This window comes from Xenopus tropicalis, chromosome 2 (assembly GCF_000004195.4).
Source record: "Xenopus tropicalis strain Nigerian chromosome 2, UCB_Xtro_10.0, whole genome shotgun sequence".
Classification (NCBI taxonomy): Eukaryota; Metazoa; Chordata; class Amphibia; order Anura; family Pipidae; genus Xenopus; species Xenopus tropicalis.
In genome coordinates this window covers 178,655,479-178,671,655 of record NC_030678.2, presented here as the reverse complement: position 1 = coordinate 178,671,655, position 16,177 = coordinate 178,655,479, and the positions used below count along the sequence as shown (strand labels likewise).

The window sequence follows — 16,177 nt, the reverse complement described above, 5'->3', positions numbered from 1 at the left end:
GACGAAATAATAGCAGCGGGCGACGAAACAATAGCCACGTGACAAAATAATAGCCGCGGGCGACGAAACAATGGGTGCGAGAGAAAATAATAGCCGCGCGACGAAATAATAGCAGCGGGCGACGAAACAATAGCCACGTGACAAAATAATAGCCGCGGGCGACGAAACAATGGGTGCGAGAGAAAATAATAGCCGCGCGACAAAATAATAGCAGCGGGTGACGAAACAATAGCCGCGAGACAAAATAATAGTCGAGGTAAAGTAAAGGTAAGTTGATTAAAGAATAAATCAGTTTAGGAAAGATGAAAGTTTTGAAAAAGATCACCCTGCCTTTTAAATTTAATGGGGAATGCATCCATTTGTTACACATTGAGATGATATTATTAATGGCAGGAGGGATGTTCAAGGAATACAAATTATTTAAATCTATGGGAATAGTTAAGCCCAAATATTTGAGTTGTGTTTTTGGGGGTCTTAATTGCAGCTTCTTTAAAAGAGAGTTAGATATAGAGCCAAATGGATTCATGATCTCAGTCTTGTCAACATTTACTTTATATCCTGAAAAGGACTGAAAATTCACAAGCATATCAAAACCAGCTTTAAGAGAGTTATTGGGATTTTTTAGGATTAGCAGAATCTGCAAATGCTAGTACCTTAAATTGCTGCTTGTTAATAGTGATACCTTGGAAAGGCTTAGAAGAATTGAAAGCTCTAATCAATGGTTCCAAAGCTATATTAAATAGCAAGGGAGATAAGGGGCAGCCTTGTTTAGCCCCCTTAAAATTTTTTAAAGGTTTGGATTGGGCACCTCCTAAAATGACTTGAGTTTTGGGATTAGAGTAAAGATATTGAATGTAATGATTAAATGGGCCATTAATACCAAATAAATCCAAACAACTGAAAAGTTGGTCCCAAATCAAATTATCAAAAGCTTTTTCAGCATCAATATTAATTATGGAGCAAGGAATCTTATGTTTCTTGGTATAAAATATTAAATTTAAGTAAAGCTCTTATGTTCTTAACCCCTGATCTATTTTTAATAAAACCATTTTTAGCTCCGGAGATAACAGAAGGAAGGATCAGGGACAATCTATCAGACAAAATTTTTGATAATAACATAATATCTTGATTTAATCGAGATATTGGCCCATAAGATGAGGGGAGAGAAAGATCTTTATCTTTTTTTGGTATAATTTTAAGGCTAGAAAGTTCACTAGAAGGAAGTTTTTTTACCGGATAGAAGAATATCATTAAAAAGATTAGTTAGGAAAGGTGACATTTTGTCCTTCAGAAGTTTATAAAAAGTGGGGGGGAGGCCATCAGGACCACCCACTTTTCTAGATTTTAAATTGTCAAAGGTTCCGGTTCTTTTGAGGAGCAGACAAATAACCCACATCAATAAGTGTATATTAAAATTAATATATTGAGTAGTTGTCACGATTGGTACCCCAAAACTCAGAACAGGCTCCAAGGGTCCGGTCTCGGCTCACGCTTCTGCCCATAACCACCGCCTTTCACGTCGGGAGGAGCCCTTTGCTACTCGGATGCCGCCAGGTCTTAATGTGAGAGACCCAAGGGGAGAGTTCTGAGCAAGCACGGGAACCAATCGTAAAACAGGCAGATGGGGAACACTTCAGAGTGGTCAGGACAGGCCGAAGTCAGCAATGGTCAAGCAGCGCAGCACAGAATCAGAATCCGGGAGAATAGTCAGGCAGGCAAAGGTCGGTTCAGGCAGCAGACAAGAAAGGTCAAAAACGGGCAAAGGTCAATACAGGCAACAAGCGAGAGAGGTCAGGTACAGGCAAGGTCAGGAACACGGCAAAACAACAGAATAATCGCACCCAGGAAGTAACCAAAGGAAAACCTATGTTGGGCAACAATTTCCATTCAGTAAGCGCTTTAAATATTCAAATTTGGCGCTGAAATGACGTCACGCGCGCGCCGGCGACAATGCGAGTGCGCATGCGCACACATCAGGAGCGCGCATGTGCATAAATGGCAGAGTGAGGTACGCGCGCGCGCCTAGAAGACAACGGCGGGCATCCCCGCACCGGAGGAGGCGGCGGGCATCCCCGCCGCCCCACTAGACCACCAGGTATTGTTACAGTAGCAAATCAATGGATTGTTACAATGGAAAGATTAGTTAACACAAAACATTATATTTACATTATTTACATATACAGATTAATAACAAGTCTACTATTATAGCTACCGATAAAAAAAGAACTTGGTGGTCTGGTTCCACTTCTCTAACCATGGCCTCCTCTGGTCTGTCTCGCATCCTTCTGGTTCTTCCCAGGTTCTTCCCCTTGACCACTGTCCAGCCCATATTTATACACCTTTCAGCCACTGCCACCCGCATACCAACTGATCAGATGGGGTTGATAAAAACCACACCCTGCCCATTGTTTAGTAACTGTTGAGTTTCATGGCTTCTCACAGACGTACTGTCCCACCACCATCCACAGAAAAACCCTTTGATATGTAGATTTGGCTTCGGGTGTAACTTGAAGAACTGGTTTATAATAATCAGTAGAACTCCCCTCTACACTCCAAGCCTCTTTTTGGCTCCAGCTAAAGGTCTCTGACTCCTTAAATATTCCAAGCCTCTTTTTCGCTCCAGCTAAAGGTCTTTGACTCCTTAAATATCCCAAGCCTCTTTTTGGCTCCTGCTTAAGGTCTCTGACTCCTTAAATATTCCAAGCCTCTTTTTGGCTCCAGCTAAAGGTCTTTGACTCTTTAAATATTCCAAGCCTCTTTTTGGCTCCAGCTAAAGGTCTCTGACTCCTTAAATATTCCAAGCCTCTTTTTGGCTCCTGCTTAAGGTCTCTGCCTCCTTAAATATTCCAAGCCTCTTTTTGGCTCCAGCTAAAGGTCTCTGCCTCCTTAAATATTCCAAGCCTCTTTTTGGCTCCAGCTAAAGGTCTTTGACTCCTTAAATATTCCAAGCCTCTTTTTGGCTCCAGCTAAAGGTCTCTGACTCCTTAAATATTCCAAGCCTCTTTTTGGCTCCTGCTTAAGGTCTCTGACTCCTTAAATATTCCAAGCCTCTTTTTGGCTCCAGCTAAAAGTCTTTGACTCCTTAAATATTCCAAGCCTCTTTTTGGCTCCAGCTAAAGGTCTCTGACTCCTTAAATATTCCAAGCCTCTTTTTGGCTCCAGCTAAAGGTCTCTGACTCCTTAAATATTCCAAGCCTCTTTTTGGCCACAGCTAAAGGTCTCTGACTCCTTAAATAATCCAAGCCTCTTTTTGGCTCCTGCTAAAAATTTTCAACTCATCCTTTACCAACTTTATTGAACAAATACAAACATGCATTCCCAGTCCATAACACTACCATTCACTTCAAACAAGTTAATGAAAAATATAAAAGGTTACAACTCTTTGGGGATGTAGAAGAAAACCTGTATTTATCACGTGGTCAAAGACAGGCCGAAAGTACAGCCTCTTTGAACCTGATCCTGAAATGATAACATAGGAGAGCAATTGAATAGTCAATATAATTGGTGATACATTTGTTGTATTAGCAGATTCAGTTTCCCCACAACATTGTGTTGTATATATATACACATTGGTCTTTCCCATTAGCAGAGGGAAAGAGTAGAGGAGCTCATACTGCAGTAAAACCCATTTAGTAACACTCCACACATATAAACGCAACCCAACATCAGGGCCCAGGAATGTCCTTGTAATATGCATTTCATCAGCTATCAAAAGAATATCTTCACACATATGTCTTAATCTAATTGGGTTAAGTCATTCCAATACTTGTTTCCACTCTTCTGAAAACTCATCTTGTCAATTTGACACTCCTAGATGGTTCAGTAGCAGGAACTGCCTGCCTTTGTGTTTACCTCATTCACATGGTTGCTTATCCCCAAACTTCACCAAGACCTTAATTACCTTATTATTAGTCTTCTTGTTGAGGTCTTTCTCCTCACGTTCTCCAGCAGCTTCAACCCTCTCCATAAAATAATGATGTGATTTCCCCTCAGCTGAATCACTTGCTGAAGAACGTCCATTTTCCATCTTCATCATCCCAAGAAGAGATTTACATCAATGAGGAAGGAGAAGCCCCGGGACAATATGACCTCACAAACTGGGTCATGTTCCCTGATCAGAAAGACAGGCTACTGAATGTGATTAAAGTGGGAAGCTTCAGCACTTTGACCCCTAATCAGCTGATTGTCACTGACAGCGCCATCTTGTGGCACCCACATTTTACAGAGGTGAGCTCCTGGTAAGGTTCAATAAAGGGAAATAAAAAATGTGTACAAACAAAAATATCCTCGACATTCTCGAATACAGGTATGGGACCTGTTATCCAAAATGCTTGGGAACTGGGGTTTTCTAGATAAGGGATCCTTCCTGTAAGTTGGATCTCCATTCTTTAAGTCTACTAAAAAATTCATTCTGAGCTTTCTGGATAATGGATTTCCAGATAATGGACTCCATACCTGTATGCATTCTGTCCCATTAAACTGTATGACTCATGGTCATAAAGGGGCTGTTATATGAATAATTGTTAAATATCCAATGTGTTCACTACACTATGGTGTTTGGTTTCAGATCCCAATCTCCGTGTGCAGTGACAGCTGTATCCCAGGGTACCGGAAAGTTTCCCGGGAAGTAGAGTTTTCCTGCTGTTATGACTGTGTGCCCTGCGCAGAGGGACACATCTCCAACACAACAGGTCCGTTCCCCACCAGCCCCATCACCAGGGAGACCAATAACTAAAGTTTTGCTTCAACAAAATGTTAATGTAATGGATTTGCAACCTGTTCTATGATAGTTTGGGGGCACATTAGAGAAACAAGGAGTTCATGACTTATTTATGCACTTTGATTGGTGCACACAGGGGCATCTATTTGAGGCTCTGAGTATTGAGTGGGATCATAACAGTGCGGAACGGACTATTCATTTGCCGGGAGATTATCAGTTAGAAGTTGACCCAGTACATTGTCTGCATGAAGGTTTAGACCCTAATCATGTTCCTGTAGAGCAGGGCTGTCCAACTGAAGGCCCACGGGCCGTATGTAGCCCTCCAAAGGATTTTTATGGCCCTCAGTGTGCTCAAAGGGTCCATAGACTTCACTTTATGACATCATTGCCCTCTACTTTGCACTTTATAGAGAGACAGACTGTTCTCCATAGTTCCTTATCATTTGGCAAATGTTATCAGGGGTCACATAGCTCTCCTCTTTCTCTATAATAAATAAAATAATCAAAACAATATGCTGTGGCCAATTTGTTGTTAATTCTGTATATGTATTTCCTCCATAGTCAAAACATGTATTTTATTCACAGTGGTCTCATCATAGCATTTAATAATCCTCTCCAATATCCCACAGATATGGAAACGTGTATCCAATGCCCAGAAGATCAGTGGCCCAATGACAAGAGAACTATTTGCATCCAGAAAATAACAGAATTCCTTTCATATGAGGATCCCTTGGGACAGTCTCTGGCTGCAGTCTCAGTTCTCTCCTCTCTTACTGTCATTTTAGTTTTTCTGATTTTTCTCAAATATCACAAAACTCCTGTGGTCAAGGCCAATAACCAAACCCTGAGCTACTCCCTCCTCCTCTCCCTCACACTGTCCTTCCTCTGCTGCTTCTTGTTCATTGGGCGCCCTCAGAAAGTGACCTGCCTGCTCAGACAAGTTACATTTGGGATCAACTTTACAGTTTCTGTCTCTTGTGTCCTGGCTAAAACTGTCACAGTTGTCATTGCCTTTAATGCCACAAAGCCGGGAAGCAAGATAAAGAAATGGGTGGGAACAAGAGTGTCCCTCTGCCTGGTCCTTCTCTGCTCTCTGCTCCAGGTTGGGATATGCCTGGTCTGGCTGATCTCCTCCCCACCATTCCCAGACTATGACACTCACACTTACACTGGGAAGATGATATTACAATGTAATGAAGGCTCTGTCTCTGCATTCTACACTGTGATTGGTTACATTGGGTTCCTGTCGGGATTAAGTTTCATTGTTGCTTTCCTGGTTAGGAAGTTACCAGCCAGTTTCAATGAGGCCCAGCTGATCACTTTCAGCATGTTGGTGTTCTGCAGTGTTTGGGTGTCCTTCATCCCAGCGTACCTGAGCACCAAGGGCAAATACATGGTGGCTGTGGAGATCTTCGCTATCCTGGCTTCCAGTGCAGGGCTGCTGGGCTGTATCTTCATTCCCAAGTGCTACATTATCCTCTTCCGCCCTGAGCAGAACACCCGCCGGGGCCTTACTGGCAAACGCTTACAGTGAATTATTGCTAACCTTTGGGATTCTCAGTAGCATACTCATGATTATTTTGATTTATTTTCGTTCATCTTTTTGGTCTTTGTTCCTTTCATCCCTTCCCTTCAATTCTTCTATATTCTGAACATTATCATGTCCCACCCTGAGCAGAACACCAGGAGGAGACACCTCTCTAGGAAACACCTACAATGGTTTATTGCTAACCTTGCCCTAATTATTATAAATATTATTAGGTTCCATCAAGTCAGTTTTCTCCAGAATGATTTTGTCTTCTGTTTGGGTCTTTAGGTTTATCCGTATTGTGCACTTAATTGCTGGTCCAACTTGTTCCAAACACAAATGTCCTTTACAATAAATTGGGTCTTTTCATAATACTGGGAAAGTAAGACTAGAAAATGAATTATCAACCTGTATAACTCCATGGACTCCATGGTAAAGAAAACTCTTATTTTGGATATATTCCCTGGGCCACTGACTGCAAAATGGGTAAGATACATATTTAGGACACAATGCTACTATAGTTTATTCCTTATACTACTTGTATATAGAATGGGGCTGGATATGAATAAGATCATGGCATTAGCTAAGAATGATGTCTGCTTCTTTAGTTGTTACTTTAGTAGTTACTTTTCCGTAAGCCCATAAACATGGTGGAAGCACATTTCTGTCAGTAATAAATAATAATAGAAACCACAAATAAAATCAAGTATCTGCCTGCTGCTGTGAATAGACAATTGAGGGCAAACGTCTCCTTTGAGTGGCAACCAGAGAAAATTAAACATCTGGGATTTCTGATACCATCTGACATTAAGAATGAATACAATTAAAGACCAAGGTCAATATTGTGAAAATGGTAACATTGCCCAAGGTTTTATATTTATTCCAGACCTTGCCAATAACTATACCAAAATAATTTTTCAATGATCCAAACAAAGATGATTTATATGGGCGAATAAGATATCAAGGGCAAAACTTTCTATATTATACAAACCCAAGTTAGATGGAGGACTTGGCCTTCCAGCCTTCCACTCATACTACCAGGCTGGTATTCTATCCAAGGTGACAGAATATCTTAAGAAATTTTCTTCTAAACAATGGAGACTTCTAGAAGAAGGATGGGCAGGTCATGCTTTATCAGATTTGCTGCGAGTTCCACACATGGAGCTGAGAGTAAAGGGTAACAAACAGTTGTGGAAACTTGGCGCATCTTAAATACGAAGTTACAATTAATGCCCTACCCATCACCAATAATGACATTAGGAGATAATTTGGACTTCAAACCAGGACTCTTAAATTCCGGAATGCTTTGGATTACAAAAACTACAACTAAGACATGTGATATTAAATGGCCGTTCCCTTTCTCCGGCATGCAAAAATAAAGCATTTTGGACAGATAGAGACCACTGGAGACATCTACAAATCCAACATTTTTTTTAGATCAAATCCAAAGCTACAACCGGCCAATTGACCTCTAACGGAATTTGAAAAAATCTGCGATACAGAAATGTCTCAACCACATTTGATTTCCTATCTTTCTAAACTTCTTATTGTTAAGAAATATTCACAACATCCATGGTATACTTTATCCTGGGAAAAGGAACCACAAATACAGGGGAGCTCATATTTCAATCAATAGCCAAATGCTCCATTTGTAATATACAAAATAACTGGGAGAATGTGAAAAAAAATTTGCCAGGAAATCCTGGGTTGCCAACTTATATTTACACCATAGTTAATTTTATTACACTATTTACCCCCAAATAAACAAATATTACGGAGTAATCTTCTTTTCCAGCTACTACTAGCAGCAAAAAGCTTGATACCACGACACTGGAGAAGTACATGCCCCCCCCCAATAGGGTTGCCACCTGTCCAGGTTTGACCCAGACAGCCTGGTTTTCAGAAGGGCTGCCCAGGTCAAAACCTCCTGCCAGGTTTCCCAAATTAGAAAAACCGAGCAGGAGTAAGTAACATTGACGTTACGATTGGCCAGTCACTGATTAGCTCCACCCTCATGATGGCATGGCCCCACCTCCTCCCCACTCTGCAATATCTTGTCCTGCCTCCTCCCCGCCGCCCATGATGTCACCCCTGCTCGGCTTTCTTAGTGGAAGAATGGCTAGTAAATGTTAATGATATATATGGAGGAAATTACTTCCTCTCTTTCATCACAATATCAAACATTTATAGGGACCTGACTACCCTGGGTTTCCTACCTAGACACAAATAATGAATTATAATAGATTGTGATGGATTTCAAGGTGACCGTATCGGACTTCTATTCCTTACTTTCTACAACTAAACAATGTCTCTATTTTTTGTTTTTCTTACTTTCTAACCTTTCTTTTTCTTAACTGTAAATACTTCCTTTTCTCTTCTTTTCTCCAACTGAAAGAGATATTGGGGCTGATTCACTAAAGGCCGGAAAAACGAGTAATATTTATAGCATGCGTTAAAAATATCATCACTTCTTATATTCTGAGAATTAACGATCGATTCACTTTAAGGCCACTTGTCTGAATTAAGAAGCGATTTTATTGTCGCTATTTATCTGGCGATGACAGATTTTTAAGCGTTATTTTAAAGCATGCGATATATTTATGCGTTATTTTGTAGCACGTGATATTAGCGCAGCTATTACCCACGTAACCTTTCTGAAAATTTCTTTTACACTTTGCCATTTCTATGAAAACTGGTGGATGCATCACTCTAGGGCCAACACAAACTGTATTTCTATATTTTTCAACCAAGTCACCTGTGGCCCAAATGAACCTGATCTTGATTGATCTGGAAAGCTAAGCAGGGCTGGCCTTGGTCAGTGCTTGGAAGGGAGACTGCTGCGTATAGCAGGTCTTTTAACTCTTTGAATTTTGTCATGGCCCTTTTGGCTTTAGCTTGGCACCTTTCTCAACTTTGATTCTTTCTCCGGACTTTTACATTTGCCAAAGTATTTCAAAATATTCTAACCAAGTCACTTCTGGCCCAAATGAACCTGATCTTGATAGATCTGGAAAGCTAAGCAGGGCTGGCCCTGGTCAGTATTTGGAAGGGAGACCTCTGCGTACGGCAGGTCTGTTAACTCTTTGAATTTTGTTCTGGCCCTTTTGACTTTAGCTTGCCGCCTTTCTCAACTTTGATTCTTTTTCCGGACTTTTACACTTTGTCAAATAATTTCAATTGTTTTCAATCAAGTCATCTGTGGCCCAAATGAACATGCCAAAGTATTTAAATTTTTTCAACCAAATCACCTGAGGCAACACCACCCCAAACCAGTCCTTTGAAGGGAGACCGCTGCGTATTACAGGTCTCTTAACTCTTTGAACTTTGTCATATCCCTTTTGGCTTTAGCTTGCCGCCTTTCTCAACTTTGATTCTTCCTCTGGAATTTTACACTTTGCCAAAGTATTTCAACATCTTTTAATGAAGTAACCTGCAGCTCAAATGAACCTGATCTTGATTGATCTGGAAAGCTAAGCAGGGCTTGCTTTGGTCAGTACTTGGAAGAGAGGCCGCTATATATAGCAGGTCTCTTAACTCTTTGAATTTTGTCATGGCCCCTTTGACTTTAGCTTGCCGCCTTTCTCAACTTTGATTCTTTCTCCAGACTTTAACATTTGCCAAAGGATTTCAATTTTTTCAGCCAAATCGCCTGAGGCCACACCACCCCAAATCAATCAATTGAAGGGAGTGTGCCTGTGTATGCTAGGTCTCTTAACTCTTTGAATTTTTTCATGGCCCTTTTGACTTTAGCTTGCCGCCTTTCTCAACTTTGATTCTTTCTTTGGACTTTTACACTTTGCCAAAGTATTTCAACATCTTTTAATGAAGTAACCTGCGGCCCAAATGAACCTGATCTTGATTGATCTGGAAAGCTAAGCAGCGTTTGCCTTGTTTAGTACTTAGAAAGGAAATCACTGTGTACAGCAGGTCTCTGAACTCTTTGAAATTTCTCATGTCCCTTTTAACTTTTGCTTCCCGCCTTTCTCAAATTTGATTCTTTCTCCAGACTTTAACATTTAACATTTAACTAGTATTTCAATTTTTTCAACAAAATCACCTGAGGCCACACCACCCCAAATCAGTCTTTGAAGTGAGTGTGCCTGTGTATGCTAGGTCTCATAACTCTTTCAATTTAGTCATAGCCCTTTTGACTTGCCGCCTTTTTCATCTTTGATTCTTTCTCCGGACTTTTACACTTTGCCAAAGTATTCCAACATTTTTTTTAAACAAGTCACCTGTGGGCCAGATTAACCTGATCTTGATGGATCTGGAAAGCTAAGCAGGGCTGGCCTCAGTCAGTGCTTGGAAGGGAGACCGCTGTATACAGCAGGTCTCTTAACTCTTTGAATTTTGTCATGGCCCTTTCAGCTTTAGCTTGCCTCCTTTCTCATCTTTGATTCTTTCTCCGGGCTTTTACACTTTGCCAAAGTATTTTAAATTTATCTACCAAGTCACCTGTGGCCCAAATGAACCTGATCTTGATTGATTTGGAAAGCTAAGCTGGGCTGGCCTTGGTCACTACTTGGAAGGGAGGTCTTTAAAGTCTTTGAATTCTTTCATGGCCCTTTTAACTTTAGCTTTCCCCCTTTCTCAAATTTCATTCTTTCTCCGGACTTTTACACTTTGTCAAAGAATTTCAATTGTTTTCAACCAAGTCACCTGAGGCCCAAATGAACCTGATTTTGATTGATCTGGAAAGCTAAGCAGGGCTTGCCCTGGTCAGTATTTGGAAGGGAGACCGCTGCGTATAGCAGGTCTCTTAACTCTTTGAATTTTGTCATGGCCCTTTTGACTTTAGCTTGCCGCCTTTCTCAACTTTGATTCTTTCTCTGAACTTTTAAACTTTGCCAAAGTATTTCTAAATTTTTTAACCAAGTCACCTGAGGCCCAAATGAACCTGATCTTGATTGATCTAGAAAGCTAAGCAGGGCTGGCTTTGGTCAGTAGCTGGAAGGCAGACCGCTGTGTATAGCAGGTCTCTTAACTGTTTGAATTTTGTCATGGCCCTTTTGACTTTAGCTTGTCTCCTTTCTCAACTTTAATTCTTTCTCCAAATTTTTACACTTTTTACACCTCTGCCTGGTCCTTCTCTGCTCTCTGCTCCAGGTTGGGATATGCCTGGTGCAAAAAGCTTGATACCACGACACTGGAGAAGTACATGCCCCCCCCCAATAGGGTTGCCACCTGTCCAGGTTTGACCCAGACAGCCTGGTTTTCAGAAGGGCTGCCCAGGTCAAAACCTCCTGCCAGGTTTCCCAAATTAGAAAAACCGAGCAGGAGTAAGTAACATTGACGTTACGATTGGCCAGTCACTGATTAGCTCCACCCTCATGATGGCATGGCCCCACCTCCTCCCCACTCTGCAATATCTTGTCCTGCCTCCTCCCCGCCGCCCATGATGTCACCCCTGCTCGGCTTTCTTAGTGGAAGAATGGCTAGTAAATGTTAATGATATATATGGAGGAAATTACTTCCTCTCTTTCATCACAATATCAAACATTTATAGGGACCTGACTACCCTGGGTTTCCTACCTAGACACAAATAATGAATTATAATAGATTGTGATGGATTTCAAGGTGACCGTATCGGACTTCTATTCCTTACTTTCTACAACTAAACAATGTCTCTATTTTTTGTTTTTCTTACTTTCTAACCTTTCTTTTTCTTAACTGTAAATACTTCCTTTTCTCTTCCTTTCTCCAACTGAAAGAGATATTGGGGCTGATTCACTAAAGGCCGGAAAAACGAGTAATATTTATAGCATGCGTTAAAAATATCATCACTTCTTATATTCTGAGAATTAACGATCGATTCACTTTAAGGCCACTTGTCTGAATTAAGAAGCGATTTTATTGTCGCTATTTATCTGGCGATGACAGATTTTTAAGCGTTATTTTAAAGCATGCGATATATTTATGCGTTATTTTGTAGCACGTGATATTAGCGCAGCTATTACCCACGTAACCTTTCTGAAAATTTCTTTTACACTTTGCCATTTCTATGAAAACTGGTGGATGCATCACTCTAGGGCCAACACAAACTGTATTTCTATATTTTTCAACCAAGTCACCTGTGGCCCAAATGAACCTGATCTTGATTGATCTGGAAAGCTAAGCAGGGCTGGCCTTGGTCAGTGCTTGGAAGGGAGACTGCTGCGTATAGCAGGTCTTTTAACTCTTTGAATTTTGTCATGGCCCTTTTGGCTTTAGCTTGGCACCTTTCTCAACTTTGATTCTTTCTCCGGACTTTTACATTTGCCAAAGTATTTCAAAATATTCTAACCAAGTCACTTCTGGCCCAAATGAACCTGATCTTGATAGATCTGGAAAGCTAAGCAGGGCTGGCCCTGGTCAGTATTTGGAAGGGAGACCTCTGCGTACGGCAGGTCTGTTAACTCTTTGAATTTTGTTCTGGCCCTTTTGACTTTAGCTTGCCGCCTTTCTCAACTTTGATTCTTTTTCCGGACTTTTACACTTTGTCAAATAATTTCAATTGTTTTCAATCAAGTCATCTGTGGCCCAAATGAACATGCCAAAGTATTTAAATTTTTTCAACCAAATCACCTGAGGCAACACCACCCCAAACCAGTCCTTTGAAGGGAGACCGCTGCGTATTACAGGTCTCTTAACTCTTTGAACTTTGTCATATCCCTTTTGGCTTTAGCTTGCCGCCTTTCTCAACTTTGATTCTTTCTTTGGACTTTTACACTTTGCCAAAGTATTTCAACATCTTTTAATGAAGTAACCTGCAGCTCAAATGAACCTGATCTTGATTGATCTGGAAAGCTAAGCAGGGCTTGCTTTGGTCAGTACTTGGAAGAGAGGCCGCTATATATAGCAGGTCTCTTAACTCTTTGAATTTTTTCATGGCCCCTTTGACTTTAGCTTGCCGCCTTTCTCAACTTTGATTCTTTCTCCCGACTTTAACATTTGCCAAAGGATTTCAATTTTTTCAGCCAAATCGCCTGAGGCCACACCACCCCAAATCAATCAATTGAAGGGAGTGTGCCTGTGTATGCTAGGTCTCTTAACTCTTTGAATTTTTTCATGGCCCTTTTGACTTTAGCTTGCCGCCTTTCTCAACTTTGATTCTTTCTTTGGACTTTTACACTTTGCCAAAGTATTTCAACATCTTTTAATGAAGTAACCTGCGGCCCAAATGAACCTGATCTTGATTGATCTGGAAAGCTAAGCAGCGTTTGCCTTGTTTAGTACTTAGAAAGGAAATCACTGTGTACAGCAGGTCTCTTTGAAATTTCTCATGTCCCTTTTAACTTTTGCTTCCCGCCTTTCTCAAATTTGATTCTTTCTCCAGACTTTAACATTTAACATTTAACTAGTATTTCAATTTTTTCAACAAAATCACCTGAGGCCACACCACCCCAAATCAGTCTTTGAAGTGAGTGTGCCTGTGTATGCTAGGTCTCATAACTCTTTCAATTTAGTCATAGCCCTTTTGACTTGCCGCCTTTTTCATCTTTGATTCTTTCTCCGGACTTTTACACTTTGCCAAAGTATTCCAACATTTTTTTTAAACAAGTCACCTGTGGGCCAGATTAACCTGATCTTGATGGATCTGGAAAGCTAAGCAGGGCTGGCCTCAGTCAGTACTTGGAAGAGAGACAGCTGTATACAGCAGGTCTCTTAACTCTTTGAATTTTGTCATGGCCCTTTCAGCTTTAGCTTGCCTCCTTTCTCATCTTTGATTCTTTCTCCGGGCTTTTACACTTTGCCAAAGTATTTTAAATTTATCTACCAAGTCACCTGTGGCCCAAATGAACCTGATCTTGATTGATTTGGAAAGCTAAGCTGGGCTGGCCTTGGTCACTACTTGGAAGGGAGGTCTTTAAAGTCTTTGAATTCTTTCATGGCCCTTTTAACTTTAGCTTTCCCCCTTTCTCAAATTTCATTCTTTCTCCGGACTTTTACACTTTGTCAAAGAATTTCAATTGTTTTCAACCAAGTCACCTGAGGCCCAAATGAACCTGATTTTGATTGATCTGGAAAGCTAAGCAGGGCTTGCCCTGGTCAGTATTTGGAAGGGAGACCGCTGCGTATAGCAGGTCTCTTAACTCTTTGAATTTTGTCATGGCCCTTTTGACTTTAGCTTGTCTCCTTTCTCAACTTTAATTCTTTCTCCAAATTTTTACACTTTGCCAAAGTATTTTGGCAGCTTATTATATAAATTATAGTAGTGTTACTGTAGCAAACACCCCAGCTGTACCAGTGCAGGAATGGCTGCCCCCGGGGCTACACAGCAGTTTATTATATAAATTATAGTAGTCTTTCTGAGGCAAACACACCAGTTCAGGGCAGTGCAGGGCAACAGCACATTATATTTTAGTTACTTTTATACACTTTCATTTTTTGGTGTTACTGTTCCTTTAAGTTTCACAGTAATTATTGGCACATTTTATGCTTTTAACGCTTCAAATGTGTCCGTGAATTATTTCTATTCGATAATTACCTCAATGCGATGGAAATAACGCTTTGCGATAATCAGGATTTTTGCCCATGCAATATGAGTACTAACGCATGCGAAATGACTTGAATTGGTACTTAATTATTGAACACTTTTTAACACATAAAACTATAGTTAAACTACATATAACCAGCTATCCCACAAACCTGGGCAACCCCCAAGTCTCTCACTGACATATTATATCAAGGCAAACACCTGCCATTCATGTATTACAGTTCTTACAGTTCATTCACATTGGAACTACAGTTGTGCTTGAAAGTTTGTGAAGTCTTATGAATGTGACCTTAAACATCATCTGATTCCCCCAAACACTCTTCCTTCTTCAGATGTTTATCCCACCTCTGATCCTGGTGAGGGCCCCAGTTCAGTAACACCTCCTTAGTCAAAATGATCCTGGTCTTTCAGAAAAGTCCCATCGGGGTAATTGCTTTTCTTTTACAGAAAACACTAATGTTGTAAAACACTGGGCCAAGTTGTTCGACAAGGATTCCCAGGGCACTTCCATGGCTCGCAAAACACTCTTACGGACTGAGATACAATTAGCAGTCAATGTTGTTGGATGTCAAAGCCGAGGCATCAAGACTTCAAACATTTCATGTTAAAGGAGAATGCAAGTCAAAATTTAAAAAGCATCCTGCCCCATAGCCCTCCTATTGTTTAGTAAAAAACCCCACACTTTTGGCTCAGCTAATCACATATTTACTCAGTCACACTTACTGCACATTTTGTAGAACAGGCAGCCATCTCTAAACAGCTATTCTCCCTTCCTTTCCCTCCTTGCTTCATACTGCCCATGTGTTTCATTCCCTCCCCCCCTCCCCTCTGCCAGATCTGCTTCTGATTGGCTGGTGGGCATGTGTAGCTCAGAACAGGAGACAGGATCAAGTTACACACATGCTCAGAGAATAGGAAGGCTGCCGCTGGCACCTACAGGAAGGGGAGAGAGATTTCAGTGATGTCACTGTAGGCTTCACACTGCTGTAGGCTGCCAGCACCATATCTCAGAGAGGCAAGCAGGGATCTGGGAATGTAGATATGCAGTAAGTACTTAAAAAGAATGCCTTTAGATTTACTTTTAATTTATACTAACCTTGGGCAGGTAGTATTGCCCGGACAGCCCTACTGAAAACTGGGCTGTCTGGGTCAAAACCAGACAGGTGGCAACCCTATTTATGTTCCTACTTTTCCTGTTCCTGCTTTCCATGTCTGAGAAGCTTCTCCAGAGGTTAGAAAGGGAAATATTCGTTTTGACCTACAACATTTGTCCATCCACTGTAAATAAAGATTTTATGTAGATTCCAAGTGTCAGGCAAGAGTTGAACTATCTGGCACAGATTGCCCACAGTGTTTGTTCCCAGCTCCATTGAGGCTGAGGGAGAAAGGAGTCAGAATAGAAGGAAAATAAGGTAAATAAACCCCCACAGAAATGATTCATCCAGTCATTTAA

The 16,177-nt window shown here is 41.0% G+C and overlaps 1 protein-coding gene across 1 annotated transcript; it reads left to right on the top strand.

Moving 5' to 3' along the window:
* Window positions 1–2,255: 2,255 nt before the first annotated feature.
* LOC100490381 (vomeronasal type-2 receptor 26) lies at window positions 2,256–6,792 on the top strand. The gene is made up of 4 exons (XM_018089738.2): window positions 2,256–2,318; window positions 3,994–4,227; window positions 4,568–4,691; window positions 5,350–6,792. The coding sequence occupies exons 1-4, from the start codon at window positions 2,256–2,258 to the stop codon at window positions 6,252–6,254; spliced, it is 1,326 nt and encodes a 441-aa protein (XP_017945227.2). The 3' UTR covers window positions 6,255–6,792.
* Window positions 6,793–16,177: the final 9,385 nt, after the last annotated feature.